The sequence below is a fragment of the Xyrauchen texanus genome, chromosome 4 (genome assembly GCF_025860055.1).
Source record: "Xyrauchen texanus isolate HMW12.3.18 chromosome 4, RBS_HiC_50CHRs, whole genome shotgun sequence".
Taxonomy (NCBI): Eukaryota; Metazoa; Chordata; class Actinopteri; order Cypriniformes; family Catostomidae; genus Xyrauchen; species Xyrauchen texanus.
Genome location: NC_068279.1, coordinates 50610616 through 50627026, shown reverse-complemented (window position 1 = coordinate 50627026; position 16411 = coordinate 50610616). Strand labels below are relative to the sequence as shown.

The following is a 16411-nucleotide window of genomic DNA, read 5'->3' as shown; positions in this document are numbered from 1 at the left end:
AGTGTGAAATTTCACCAAATGCTCTTGCGAATGTAATAACTGTTTTAAAACAGGTTTCCTAAACACTCCCCCTATCTTCCATTGGATGTCAAATAGTCATGCCCCAAACTCATGCTCTGGTTGAGTCAATGTTGCTATGTTGGACTTAGCAAGATGTCAGAGTCAGTGTTTACACTTTACGGGGGAATCAATCAACCTACGAAAGGCTTACTCACAGTCATCTCTCCTGGGACAGGAGTTTTATGATTGAAAAAATTACACACTTCAACTTTAAGACATTTTAAAATATTATAGTCAGCAGCAGGGGCATAGATTACAGGGGGGATGGGAGGGATTTGGAGTATCCCCCCAATAATTAAAACACCCCCACCCAATTTTCAAGCCAAATCTACACCCTTGGTCAGCATTATAAAGTATGCCTTGTGTGATTAGTATACAAACTGCAGTATCTGAACTTTCATAAATATATGCTTCATCTAAAGATATTTTGTTGCTATGCTTGCTTGTTTTTCCAGTTAATCTGTTTTGTACTTTATGTAAATATGTAAAATGTTCTATTGTTTCTGAGAGAAAAGAACGAACCCTTTGCAGTCATATATATGCAGTAAATGTTTGTCTTTGGATCTGAGCATATGATACAAGCAGAATAATATCATATAATCAGTAGTGAATAGAATACCATTTAGAGCTGTAATAAAAAGAGAGAAGTGTTAGAAAACAAGACAACAGACACATGCTAACATAACTTTGAGTACTGTTTTCACGATATTATGTTGATCATAACAAGCACTGCTTAATGGCATTTAGTAATAACATCCTTGAAAGGAAAGATGTCATCTCAAGCAAATTCAGCAGGAAAGAATCAAGAAGAAGAGAGGAAGAAGAGGAAATAGAATAGGAAGAACAAATTGATTTGGATAACATGGTCCAATAAACTGCATACTGAAAATGCAGATATTTTAAGAAGAGCATATACAATGTGTGGCTTATTTAACCATGAAACTCTAAAGGCAGATTGAAATATATTAAACATGTATGCAAGCATGTATTTGTTTTTTAATTAATTTTAACAGGGGCACTTTGGACACAATATAACACTGTATATTGTAGTATAAAATCAGCTTTATTTTGGTGATTTCAGGGGTTGAAAGACAACAGAACACCCTTACTTAATAATGGTCCTCAAACATTACAAGTCAACTTTTTTCTGTCTTTTCAGATCTATTTTGCATCTCTATTATTGCTGGTAATCCGCATACTTGCCTCATAGAGGGATGTGTTTCATTTTAGGCAGTGATTATTTCGTTTTTTTTTTTTTACTGTTTTATGAAAGTAGTATTATCATAGAATAAAAATAACAGTATTATTGTGAGCTTTATTATGCTTGGAGCTGTAAAAAGAGGCACTTTTTTTCTTCTACAAAGGAGAGGCATTGTAAAACTCCACATGTACAGTGTTAGGTGGTATATTTGGGTTACAGTACTGTATCATAGATGCTGATGAGAATATCCTCTTTTTGAATTATTTTTGACCAGTGTGTAGAGAAGATAAAGTTGTTTGCTAGAATCAAAGAAATAACTGCCAGATGAACGATTTAAACGAAGCAATGTTTGTTTGAGTCTGATTATTTAAAAAAGGGTACAATATCAATTATCAAGTATATGGGGAGACAGAGAAAAAATAGTCTGAATCTAAATTATATATATATATATTTTAAAAAAAGTATTTACTAAAAGCTTTTATTTAAAATATTTCCTTTTTTTTTCGTTATGAAACGTTTTTGAATCCCAGCAAATAATTAAACGGTTACAAGTCATATTAATTGAATTCAGGGAACAATACATGTTTTGCTCTTAAATAAATATTGTTAATGTGTTTTCCAAGGCCTGTCTTTTCTGCCCACAAGCTATCATTTCGAAATTGATTAAGTATTATAACAAATTTACCTTTGTTAAAAAGCAAGTAGAAAAGTATGTGATAGTCCTTCAATAAAAACTTACTGTATTAGCAAAGAGGATGCTGTATCTATTGTACACTGAAGAAAATGATTACAGTATGTATTCTAAAATTACCATTTTAAGCAACAAAAGAATCAAAAATAGGAGCTAATTCTACACTTATGAACCATAAATATATACTGTAATTAAAAAAACGTTTATCTGAACTACCCCACTGAAGTGATCTCCTTAGAGCTTTTTAGAACCCACAAGAACGGTGTCCAGTCTAGATGTAACGAATAATGAGCAGACTATGACATTTAAGCATCTGGATTGCACCTAAACATTTTCGTGCAGGGTTTTCACACGTTCACAAACTCCACAATTAAGGCTAATCAAAGTGTTTGTGAAATAAAACGATTTTTTTTTGTTGTTTTTGCCATTGTTTTTCCTTTAAACATATAAACAAACATAGAGTCACAATAATGTCATAGTACTTCAACAACGAAGCCATGTTATGAATCCATACCAAAATGAGCAGAGAAATTACGATACATTTGCATGTAGTGGTATGTGTATGTCCTTCATAACTTCTACAAGACAGTTTTCCAATACTGTATTGCAAGGTTGGTATATTCTCTAAAATAGTTCCCTTGTGTAAAATAGACTTAATGAATGCAACAGCACCTTTACAAGCAATAGTGCATTTGGTTGCTTTATTCAAATATCATTGAGGCTATTTGTAAGGACAGCCATGATGGCCAATGCAAGGATTTCTTGTTGTTGTTTGAACTTCAAACCATTTGAAAATTGAAAATTTGCTTCTTTCCAATTTTAAAAACCTAGATTTGAATCCCAGACTTTCAATGTGGTCTCAAACTTTTAAACTCCACTGTGCACAATATGAATATTTTAAAAATGATTGTGTAATTCTTAAGATAATAATTTTCAATTTCTACCAAAAAACACCCTATGATTGGCTGAGAAAGTAAAATCTCTGTGTTGGATGATATAAACTTTGGCCACAACTATTCACCAACAAAACTAAAAATGGATGAGATTTGAATACAGACAGCACCACCACCACCACCAAAACCACCACCAAAAATCTCTATTATTAAAACCTCCTGAATGTGACTGCAACAAAACTTCTAATTTTGCTACTCAGCACAACCGTTTGGTACACCAAGACACTACGCTGTAGCACCAGGAGCATTTCCTCTCAAGAAGCTGACAAAAACTCGATTTGAAGATCTGAAAATCCTTTCAAATGAGAAAAACAGACCAACAAACACGTATCCCAATCTAAGGCAACACCTCGGACTGATACATCATAGCCTGTAGCCAAGCTTTGCAGCATAATTGAGTAAAAAGTGATGTTTGGTCTCATAGCACTGGAGTTCACGTAGAATATTCAGCATGGTTGAGAGGAGGTCTATATTCATAGAGTTCACGCACTGGGGCATCGTTTGTGTTGCGCTAGATCATATCTGATTGGCCTAAAGCATGGGCCTTAACAGCATAACGTTCCTCTTGTTATTTATGTTAGGGAAAATAGCAATGATTGTTCTTGAGAAAGTTACCAAATGCACTTCTAAGTTTGTAAAATAACATGTTGTCACTGTTGCCGTACCTGTACTGCATATTGCAAAGGAAGCCCTACAGTTCAGGCATCACAGATTGTACAACACAAATATTGAGACATACCAGAGGAATATACACACAAACATGTTGCACACCACACAAGCTCATACAAACACGCACACGCACACAAATGTGTTTGATCCCTAGACAGCACTAAAAAGCTTTGCACAACGACCCTCTAATAGAAACGTTCTTGTTCTGAAAGACATGAATCATATATTTAGGCACACACTACAATTGTTTTCTTCTTTTTGTATGATTATTTTTTTTTTGAAGGTTTTCTATTTATTTCGTTTGGTATTAACGCTTTTTGATTGAGAAGAAATCGGAGAATTTGCTTCAAAGAATTAACTGCGCTGGGGGTATTGGTGGGATGTATGGGGGTGGGGGGGTACATCATAAGGATCTGACAAAGCTCACAATATAAATAAACAAAAAAAGAATAGCTTCATAAACAGCACAAAGTAAATACAATTGTAAGTGATGATAACAAAGCCAAGAAATTTAATTTCATCTAATCAAAAAAGGAACAAACCTACTCAAACACAGATTAACTATAGAACCAAATATTTGATAATAAAAAATGATTATCTCTAAAAACTAGAACATCTCTGGTAACAGTAGTGCACTTATTGGTTTAAGCAGTGCAACATATATGCAAGAAAACAATGCAGTCCTCTTATCAAGCTTTTAAGAAAGATATTTCCTTTATAAACAATGAAAAAAAAAATGAAAATCATAGAATTTCATTTCTTAAGTAAAATAATTCATGTTTAAGCACAGGTTTTTGAAGTAAATGTGCAAAGTAGCACAGTTTTTTTTAAACCTACAACTTATTCAACCAAAATTCCAAAAAGGAAAACAGTCTAAATAAATTGTGATTGTGTATGTTTCGTCATAATTTCAACTACACTACAAAGGTGTATCTACTCATATAAGTGAGCAAAATTGCAAGATTGCAGTTGCACGGCAGATGAGTGTTTCTTAACCATAAAATAAGTGTACAACAAAGCCAAATATGAACTTTCGAGTGATGTAACACCAAAATTACAAACCTTCTTTCCTAACTTCCAAAGTACACTCTACACACACAATGTGATACAATTGGGAATGTTTTTCTGCAAATCTGTGGTATATTTAAAAATGGATGACCGTGTTTATTTTATTGTGGTAAAGTAGATTTTTCTGTTGCCTTGTGTCCCTATGTGTCCCCCTCTGTCTCTCTAGCGCCCTCTGTATGTCCTGTCAGGCAACAAACACTGAAGGCCGTTTGAGCCACTAGGTGGGGCTGTAGGAACAGAAGTAGTGCATTTGAATCACCCCACTTGCCCAAACAGCTGAGTCATAGTAGTCGCCACCAACAGGAAATATAGAGTTTTTACTAGTTCAGGAGGTTATTTCTATCCAGTTCACTTTTGATCTAACCTAGCCCTCGGCTCTAAATAGCTTAACATGTTCACAAACAAATAATAATAATAAAAAGAAATAGAAATATACACATCACGTTGGATTCTACAGCTGTTAACAGTCTCCAAGTGAGCGTGTGAGGAGCAGCATTTAACTTGGGTTCTGGGTCTGTTTGCATACTCAAATCTGCCATTTTCCTCGCTTTCTTTTTTTAAACAAAATCAGGGAACAGATGAAAAGAACAAATCAATTGTCCAAAGATAAAAAGGAACTTTGTATCACATTTCGTTTTGAAGTGGAAGAGGTCAACTAACAGTCGTCTTAGTGGCAGTGTATGCAAACGAACTGGAAATTCTTAACGGCATTCATAGTTTTTGCTCGAATACTGTAAGTTTTAAACGTTTGTTGTTGTTGGTATTTTTGTTGTTTTTTTTTTGTAAAATTGACCTTAACCATCAAAATGTGGTGGGAAAAAAATTCCTTAATCATAATAGTAATCGTTCACAATACCACTCACAAAAATTCCCATTTTAGTACAGTCATTAAAACTGGCTTGTACCTTTATAACAACAACATCATCATCCCTCAATGCCATAATAATAAATAAAACCCAGTGTCAAATTGAACAACTCTCCTAGTCATATCGCATGATAAAGGCAAACACGTGACCATCATATCTTTAAATAATTCTAGAGCCAATTTACTTTTTAATTATTTATATATATATATAATTTATATTATATATATATATATATATATATATATATATATATATATATATATATATATATATATATATATATATATACCACAGTAAGCTTGGACGCTTATAGTGTCCAGTACGGTCTACATGGGAAAAGATCTACAAGTTAAAAAATTCACTGCAATTTTTGTGCACACACACACACACACGCTCACATGCACAAATACACATACGTATGAAATACCTCTACCATATATAAAGGTGTATAAGTAGTTTGTGCGTGTGAGTGCATGCATGGGTATGTGTATTTGTGTTCGTTTATGTGTGAGTGTGTGTGTGCGTGTGACTGTTCTTTTGTGTGTGTGTGTGTTCTTTCGCAGACCTTTCGGTAGTGTTCAACACATAAATCAGTATTTTAAGGAAAGCATACATATTTAGAGGCCAGTAGTATGGATCCAGCCAGTGGATCATTTTCCAACTACACAGCCTTAAGGCCACCATCTTTTTTATTCTTTAAGAATAGCAAGGACACAAAAAAAAGAAAGAAAAGAAAGAAATAAAATGCTTCTTTTTCTAGAAACCTTAATGTGCCAGTGTCTATACTCATTACTCTTCATGCCCCAATATACGAAGAAGAAAAAAAATAATAATTCTAGTGCCGTTTTCTTTATCATTTCATTCTTTTCATGTTTACGTAAGTTTTTTTATTTGTACTTATCCGTCGGAGACATGCTTGCGCATGTGGTCATTGAAGTGCTCGATTTGGTCAAACTTGACTGGGCACACGGAGCACATGTAGGTGGTCCCCTCCTGGCAACCTGCTTCTGCAGCAACGCCCACTCCAGTGCTTCCGACTCCGCCCCCTGCTCTGCCTGCTCCCGCCGGCATGGCGAGAGCTACCACTCCTGCTCCTGGGTCTGGAACGGCTATCGGAACCGGGATGGATGTGGGACCACTGGTGTTTCCCGTGGCATTGACCCCCGTTCCAGTGCTGTGCAGGGTCATGTGGCGCTCCAGCAAGGTCTTGTGGGAGAACTTCTTCTTGCAGATGTAGCACTCGTAGGACTTTTCTCCACGGTGCAAGCGCATGTGGACGTTGAGCGAGCTCTTCTGGGTGAAGCGTTTGTTGCAGATGCTGCACTGGTATGCTCGGATGCCCGTGTGTGTGACCATGTGTTTGATAAGATAATCCTTCAGTGAGAATGAACGCCAGCAGATACTGCACTGGTGCGGTTTTTCACCTGAAAGCACAGAACAGACTCATTAGTGAGGAACCATCTACCAAAACGTCTTTCATAAAGCATTATCATATAGCAGTGCTTAACAACCTTTTTGACTCCAAGGCCCCCCATTGACCAAGACAATATTTGAAGGCCCCCATCCCTCTGAAACTAGGAGTGTCAATAGATTAAAATACTTAATAATGATTCATTTCGTTATTTTGAAAGTTTCAGATTTCATTGGCAGCCAAACGGTTTCAATAATGTACAGATTTTGCAATTATGGAAAGAAATTGTTACTTTTATTCACTAAAATGACCACAATGTATAGTCAGGGCTTTAATAACATGAAAAAGTACTATTACAATTTGAAAAAAAAATTCAGAACTTCTTAAACTACTTCAAATATTTCTCATCAAAAAAATCCTCCACGTGCAGCAATGAGAGCTTTCCTTAGCTTTCTAGCTGTCAGTTTGTCCAAATACTCGGGAACATTTCACCCCATGCTTAATCACTTGCCATAGATGTGAATGTCTTGTCGGGCACTTCTCACGCACCTTACAGTCAAGCTGATCCCACAAAAGCTCAATGGGGTTAAGATCCATAACACTCTTTTCCAATTATCTGTTCTCTTTGCCCACTCTAACCATTTCTTTTTGTTTTTCTGTTTCAAAAGTGTCTTTTCTTTGCAATTCTTGCCATAAGGCCTGCATCCCTAAGTCTTCTCTTTACTGTTGTACATGAAACTGGTGTTGAGTGGGTAGAATTTAATGAAGCTGTCAGCTGAGGACATGTGAGGCATCTATTTCTCAAACTAGAGACTCTGATGTACTTATCCTCTTGTTTAGTTATACATCTGACCTTCCACATCTCTTTCTGTCCTTGTTAGAGCCAGTTGTACTTTGTTTTGAAGACTATAGTGTATACCTATGTATGAAATCTTCTGTTTTTTGACAATTTCAAGCATTGTATTACATTCATTCCTCAAAACAATGACTGACTGATGAGTTTCTAGAGAAAGCTGTTTCTTTTGTGCCATTTTTTACCTAATATTGACCTTAATACATGCCAGTCTATTGCATAATGTGGCAACTCTAAAACAAACACAAAGACAATTTTAAGCTTCATTTAACGAACCGAATAGCTTTCAACTGTGTTTGATATAATGGCAAGTGATTTTCTAGTACCAAATTAGCAATTTAGCATGATTACTCAAGGATAAGGTGTTGGAGTGATGGCTGCTGGAAATGGGACCTGTCTAGATTTGATCAAAAATTACTTTTTTCAAATAGTGATTGTGCTGTTTTTTACATCAGTAATGTCCTGACTATGCTTTATGATCAGCTGTAAGCCACTTTGGTGAATTAAAGTACCAATTTCCATCCAAAACAGCAAAATCTGTACATTATTTCAAACGTTTGGCTGACAGTTTATATGGAGTAGACCTACATCTTGATTTTTTGAGTCATATCGAGAGTAATTTAGTAAATTTTTTACCTGCTGTCCGCAGCCGTATCAGAACAGGTCTGCAACCCATTTTTAGGTCAGAACCGGCTATTTGAAAACTGATATGAAGAACAAATTTTGCCTCTTGTACCCATGGGGGTTTCCTGTGTTTAGGATTATTCACTTTTTGGGGGTTTTTAACTACCCATTTTAAAATCTTCACATGAATCACAAAATCTTTTGGTAGATTGAACTGGTAACAGTGAAATAGTTGTAAGGACTTACAGAATTTTTAGAAGATGATAACACAAGTTGCATTTCACACAGGTTTTTTAATGCTGCTAAATGTATTAATATCAAATTATGGAATGAATTAGTGCTGTGGTTGCCTAGAAACAGTAATGCTAAATTTTGAATAATAAAGTCAATGTCAGTAAAGTGATTAGATGTTTCCTCACTTATTTCTGATAGATGGGGGTGTTACTGTTTGAGATATGAAATCATAACAGAAGGTGGTTATCATACCATTACGAATTGATGTTTCATTTCAAATATGGGTCGCTGATATATAAAAATGCCCATCAAGACAAAAAGAAAAGTTTCTAGTAAACATTGGACATTTTATCTTTGTATTCAAGTTGGTTTCATACGTTTTTGGAAAAATATACTTTTATCCACCATTTTATGCTTTTGCCCTACAAAGAAATTAAATAAAGAAATTAAGAAAATTAAAAATCAAATTTAAATTCAGAAATTGAAAACATGTTAATCATAGTTCACATATATAATCACATTCAAGTTGTTATGTGAATTAATTGCATTTTTAATGTATACTTTTTATGAATCAATAAATCCTATAAATAAAATAAAACAAAGAGTATTAAATGATTGTCCCAAATCTGTTTTTCCCTCTAATTTGTATTAAATTGGACTGGAAGGACTGAAAAGTTTGGATATTTTACATTGTACCTCTGATGACCATGTACTTCATGACCATGATTATTAGCATCAAGAGATTGATTAAAGCTTGTGAGGCAGTCATTTCTTTTGGTGTACAAATTTTAGAAGTTTTGTTAATGTTAATTGTGTCAAGTTGATTAGAAACAACCATAGCTGTTTTGATATTACTATGTATGTTGGTCTGCTGGTAAGCACCTGTCTGTGACAAACATTTACAGAATGTATTCAAGACAGGTTAAAAAAAAAATAATGCACAAAAGATTCTTGTACAAAAACAAAGGACTATGAAATATAAAAATGGATGATTCTTCAATTAGAGCCAACATGTAATACTGAAAAATGAAGTTTCATGTTCCAGAATAAATGTCAAATTATGTTACTACATTTAACAACGCCATTGTTGAATATAGTTTTGAAGGCTGGATATTTTAATGTGTGAGAACACATTTTATTCTGTTGATGCTTCAGAATTTGGAATTCAGCTAAAAAATGTGGGCCTCCCCCTAGCCTCCCATTAGGCCTGCCATTCTAAATGCTAGGTGGTACATACATGTTGTGTGCATACTCTTTGATCAACTCTGCTACAAATTTGTATCAAATGATGGACTGTTGTTAACGGGTATGTATTTTGAGGAGCCTTGTATTTGAGCGCACTTTCGGTATTTTGAGGAGCCTTGTAATTGAGCACACTTTTGGCATTGTAAAGAGCCGATTCAGGTGCCTGCATCGCAATGCACTCTATATAGCACTCAAAACCAAATGGTCAGTAATTGTGTCATGAAAATACAATGCAACAGTGCCAGCCCAGTTTTTCAGCCATCTTGGTTCCAAAAGTATTTTCGCATTTATTTAATCAATAGGGATTTCTTTTTAATTCTTCATAAAAGAGTTTGAAACCATAAACAAAATCAACCAGCTCTGAGGAGAATCACAACATTACAAGATTTGATTTGAAGCAAAAAATATTTGAAAATCAGACAAAAAGACAAAGACTCTGCACTTCAGGTCGTCAATGAGGGAATGAACTACAATCCCATTAAGCATTCCAAACTGAGTAATCAAATAAAAACTCTGGAAATATATAAAAGTTTAGATTTTCAGTTGTTGATTATAAGCCTAGAAACAATATACTTTAATTGTACAGCAAAATAATCAAATATATCAAAATATATCAGTAGTTTAAGAATGTAGGGAGAATGACCTGATTGCATCATTCACGGTGCATAATGGGAGAGGACAGTTACTGCAGGGTTCGATTGCCACACTTTGTTTGCCGCAACCCACTTATTGGTGGATTTATCTCATCAGGATTCACAGTTAGTGAAGTTCTTCACAAAGAATTCCGCAATTAAATTTTTTTTTTTTTAAGAATGAAGTTAAAAGAACATTGGCTTCAATAAAAGAATATATGATCGATTAACAACCTCAGAGCTCACAGTATGTCTGTCTTTAAATGTTTATAAGTTATTGTTGATATAATTTTAATAATCAATTAGTCTACGGAGAAAATGAATGGGATTTTTATTTTCTGAATTTTTATTTGTCCACCCACAATCTCGTGAAGTGGTGACTCAGACTCTCAGGAAGTTACTGAAACCCCAACCCTGCATCTCTAACCATTGTGAACTTGGAGAAGTCACTTTAAAAACCCCAGGTTGCTCAAGGAGACTATCCCCTAAAGACTGCAAGATGGTTTGGATGTAAACCAGCTTGATAAAATGACAGCATTGATGTTGTGGCATGTCAAAACTTTGGTGCAGACTTTTTTCAAAGACAAGACCACACCCACATATATACACTCACCTAAAGGATTATTAGGAACACCATACTAATACTGTGTTAGACCCCCTTTCGCCTTCAGAACTGCCTTAATTCTACGTGGCATTGATTCAACAAGGTGCTGAAAGCATTCTTTAGAAATGTTGGCCCATATTGATAGGATAGCATCTTGCAGTTGATGAAGATTTGTGGGATGCACATCCAGAGCATGAAGCTTCCGTTCCACCACATCCCAAAGATGCTCTATTGGGTTGAGATCTGGTGACTGTGGGGGCCATTTTAGTACAGTGAACTCACTGTCATGTTCAAGAAACCAATTTGAAATGATTCGAGCTTTGTGACATGGTGCATTATCCTGCTGGAAGTAGCCATCAGAGGATGGGTACATGGTGGCCATAAAGGGATGGACATGGTCAGAAACAATGCTCAGGTAGGCAGTGGCATTTAAACAATGCCCAATTGGCACTAAGGGGCCTAAAATGTGCCAAGAAAACATCCCCCACACCATTACACCACCACCACCAGCCTGCACAGTGGTAACAAGGCATAATGGATCCATGTTCTCATTCTGTTTACGCCAAATTCTGACTCTACCATCTGAATGTCTCAAAAGAAATCGAGACTCATCAGACCAGGCAACATTTTTCCAGTTTTCAACTGTCCAATTTTGGTGAGCTCTTGCAAATTGTAGCCTCTTTTTCTTATTTGTAGTGGAGATGAGTGGTACCCGGTGGGGTCTTCTGCTGTTGTAGCCCATCCGCCTCAAGGTTGTGCGTGTTGTGGCTTCACAAATGCTTTGCTGCATACCTCGGTTGTAACGAGTGTTTATTTCAGGCAAAGTTGCTCTTCTATCAGCTTGAATCAGTCGGCCCATTCTCCTCTGACCTCTAGCATCAACAGGGCATTTTCGCCCACAGGACTGCCGCATACTGGATGTTTTTCCCTTTTCACACCATTCTTTGTAAACACTAGAAATGGTTGTGCGTGAAAATCCCTGTAACTGAGCAGATTGTGAAATACTCAGACCGGCCCCTCTGGCACCAACAACCATGCCACGCTCAAAATTGCTTAAATCACCTTTCTTTCCCATTCTGACATTCAGTTTGGAGTTCAGGAGATTGTCTTGACCAGGACCACACCCCTAAATGCATTGAAGCAACTGCCATGTGATTGGTTGATTAGATAATTGCATTAATGAGAAATTGAACAGGTGTTCCTAATAATCCTTTAGGTGAGTGTACACTCACAAAACAGGAACTAGCACACATTTATCAAATAGCTTGAGTTACATATTCTGTGTAAACCTTAGACTTTGCGAGTTGAAAACAGCAAAATACGCAAGTAATCAAAACAGCTTAGAGCAGAGGTCTCATTGAGTCATAAATTGACCTGGCAATCCTGTGTCAACCAATGAGGCTCAGGTTCATTAAGTAAACACTTTACTTATTGACTAGGGTAGTTACTGTAATCTTTTTAAGTATACAAGACATTGGTCTCATAAAGCCTGCCTTAAGAGGGTGTGTACAGATCAGGATCAAGCACTAGATTAATAACTGTAAAATTATAGCTAATAGACTGCTTATGTGTTAATCACAGTGCACTCTAGCTCTGAAGTGTGATGAAGTCATTCTCATGACCACTTGTAGCAATCTCACTTGTGATGATTGGCATTTGTAAGTTTTTGAAACTGGAAACTTAAAGGTGGCTGTTGCACCTGGCAAACTTAGTACTGTCTTAGTGTTACAGTTACAGTGACTTATAGTTACTCAACTTGTATGACTGTTATGCCATCAAAATACAATGTTCACCCTCTACCTAGCATAGTGTCTCTCTCTAGTGTCGCCTGAAAAAGCACCTCCTTTTCTTTATATAAATTATTTATACTCTGTGACAGTACGATAATGATATTTTGAAAGAAGCATTTCTTCTTTTCTATTTAGCCTAGACTATTTAGCCCAATACTTTTTAGCCTGAGATGGATCCCTTGTATTAAAGGTGCACTCAGTAATTTTTTCCCCATTTAAAAAGTTTCTTCAAAATAAATTATAATTTTGAAACATGAGTGTAAAATCAAGACCACTCATATGAGATGAGGATTCTAGTCATAACCTTATAAAAGCTGTTTTATTCTACATGGCGAAGGGGCGCCGGGCTGCAATTTTAGAACCACATGACAAGCTGAATGTTACTTGCTAAATCTCAGTAGCCGTCTTGTTATTTGTTTTCTTTCACTCTTCAATTAATCATGGCTGATTGCAATAGTGAATTTTTACAATGGCATCTGCAACGGAAAACTATTCATTTTGAATGGTGTTGCATCCACACCACTAGGTGTCACTGTAAGTTCAAGATTACACAAGCAAAAAGTTACTGAGTGCACTTTAATGGGAGAAACTGGAATGTCCAATATAGCAATTGTAGAAAATTCCCGCTTTACTATAAAACAGCCAATCAGACACAGACATGTGCAAATACATTAATGCGACCAGCCCGGAAGCCAGTGTTTTTTTTTTTTGTTGGGGTGATTTGAGCTAATGAAACACATTTTAAGATACCATTGGTGTCAAGTTTTACGGCTGACTAGAAATATGTTATTTTCTCTTAAATCTTGACAAACTGTTTTGGAGATTACGGTCTTTCCCCATTCAAGCAGAATGGAGCTGTGCTTTTATGCTGCATGCATCCAAAGGAAATAGCTGCCTTGGAGCATTCCTAAGATGGCTGCTGAATGGACTGACTTGCCTTGAAAGGGAGAGAGTATCATTCACTGTACAGTCAATAATTGCTACCAATTATTTAAGATGACGCAAAAGCTTGCCTTAATTACTTCTGATCAACACTTCTCTATTAGATTTTTTGACTAAACTAGCAAAATATATGGAGATGAGGCACAAGGGTACTCACCAGTGTGCACAAACATGTGTTTTACGTAGTTTTGTTTGGCAGTAAAGGTCTTAGAACAGAGAGTACACGCGTAGGGCTTCTTCTCCCCATGCTGTCCCACTGCCACACCACCTTGTTGTTGACCTCCACCTGGTGGCACTGACAGCCCAGTGGGGAACGGGGGCATGCTGGGAGAGGGCACTGCCACAAATTGGGGCTGCTGACTCCCCATGGACTGGGGCAGACTGAAGAGGAAAGGCTTGTTGTCGCTGGATGATTGGGTTGCAAAGAGTGTGGGCAAGTAAGTGTTGCCTGCAGTTCCCATTACCTGCGTGTTGCTGGTCAAGGTGAGGGGCATGCGCAGGTTGCTGGTAAGTGGCTCACCTGGACGCAGGTACAGTTGCCCACCTGGCACGGACTGGGATGCAGCTAGGTTGGCTTGAAGTGGCTGATGGATTCCAAGTTCACCACCTTCTAGCACAGAGCCATTTCCACCACCATCTTCAACCGCCTCATGGGTCTGCTCTGGAGACGAGTCGTTGACCTCGATCTGCACCGGAGTTCCACCCTCCCCTTGTTGGCCTTTATTTAGACAATTTTCTCGACTGAACCCAGACAAGGGCTGCTCAACAGAATCAGTCTCAGTGCCAATGGAGGAGCTGACGCCTGAGTCAAAGCTCTCACCTTTGGGTTCGCTATCGGTACACTCCGGCTGTTCGTTGTCCTCACGACAGTCCTCGAGTCCATAGCAGTTGTACTCATCACCCTGTTCCTGCTTGATGTGAATGTCACCTGTCTGGAGCCTCACAGGTCGAGGTTGTTTGCGACAGTGTGTAGTCTCTGACGTGGCCAGGAAGCGTTCCATCTGTTGGGAACGCTCGTGGATGCGTGTGATCCAGGCAGGGTCCTGCCCGCCCTCCTTCTGCTGTAGTGGAAGTGGTGATTCATAGCTGGCTGCAACCACAGCACTGGCATAGTGGGAGCGGTTTCCCCGGGTACCATTTTGCAGGCCCAACCCAGAACAGCTGTAATAAAGTGAGGAATAACCACGGTCAAGGCTCTGGTGTGATGTTGTTTGCATGTAGCCTGATTCGGCATCACTACTGGGACCGGATGTGCCAGACTCTGGAGTTCCCCTTGGCGTCTCTTGGCCCGAGTCAACCTGGATGACAGGGAAGCTGCCAGATCCAGAGATGCCGACATTCTGCGAAACAATGCGGGTGCACTCATCGATAACTGTCTTGATTTGAAGAATGCTGGCAGCTGTGAGGATCTGTAGGGCCTCGGACTGGGAGACCCGCAGCACGCCACTGTACATGAAGTCAATCAGCTTCTGGATGGACTGTACGGATACCACAGAGGGGATCTCGATGTCGCTGTAGCCCAGGAGCAGCTTGTCCTGAAAGAAGGGGCTCCCTGCAGCCAGCACACAACGGTGAGCTCGCAGCATGCTACCATGGATCCGAACGGTCACGTCACAGAAGTGCCCACGGTTTCGCTGCTCATTGAGGGTCTCAAGTACAGAATTGCTAAAGTTGTGGAGATTAATGTGGTGAATGCGTTCGGTCATCCCCTTGCACCTGATGTCACCTGTGCAGCAGACAAAAACACAAATAGAAACTAAATCAGATATAAATACATTTTTACACATTTAAAAAACATTCCAAATGGATCCCTATTTATCCAAAACAAAATTCAAGCTTTAATTTAAAAAAAAAAAAAAATGACATTTCCCTCTCACTTCAACAATGACATTGATTTGTGGTGTTTGCAATTTCAAGACTCTTTTTTAGAGGTCAGGATTAAGGCAGAAAAGTCTATTCAAGTATAATGATTTCATAGAGCACCATAACTGGAACAAAATAAGAAAGAAAATGTAATAGATAATATATAACGATCAGCCACAATACATTACACATAACATAAAAACCACCTGCCTTATATTGTGTAGGTCCCTCTCATGCCACCAAAAGAGCCCCAACCTGCATCTCAGAATAGCATTCTGAGATGCTGTTCTGCTCGCTACAATTATACAGTGGGGTTTTCTGAGTTACTGTAGACTTTCTGTCAGTTCAAACCAGTCTGGCCATTCTCCGTTGATCTCTCTCATCAACAAGTTGTTTCCAACCGCAGACCTGAAGCACACTGGATGTTTTTAAACTCTAGAGACTGTTGTGCATGAAAATCCCAGGAGATCAGCAGTTACAGAAATACTCAAACCAGCCCGACTGGCACCAAAAATCTTTCCATGGTCAAAATCACTGAGACCACATTTTTCCTCTTTCTGATGGTTGACGTGAATATTAACTGAAGCTCCTGATGCGTATCTGCATGAATTTATGCACTGCCCTGCTGCCACACGATTGGCTGATTAGATAACAGCATGAATAAGTAGGTATACAGGTGTTCCAAATGAAGTGCTTGGTCAGTGT

At 37.8% G+C, this 16411-nt stretch overlaps 1 protein-coding gene across 2 annotated transcripts in view; it reads right to left on the bottom strand.

The window, feature by feature from the left end:
- Positions 1-5828: 5828 nt before the first annotated feature.
- The window catches only part of LOC127643121 (zinc finger and BTB domain-containing protein 20-like), a 96609-nt gene continuing 86026 nt past the window's right edge, over positions 5829-16411 (bottom strand). For both annotated transcript variants that reach the window (XM_052125701.1, XM_052125702.1), the window contains exons 3-4: positions 14001-15569; positions 5829-6932 (exon numbers count right to left, since the gene is read on the bottom strand). In XM_052125701.1, coding sequence (XP_051981661.1) covers positions 6406-6932; positions 14001-15549 — 2076 coding nt within the window. In that variant the 5' untranslated portion in view covers positions 15550-15569 and the 3' untranslated portion in view covers positions 5829-6405. The remainder of the gene's footprint in view (positions 6933-14000; positions 15570-16411) is intronic.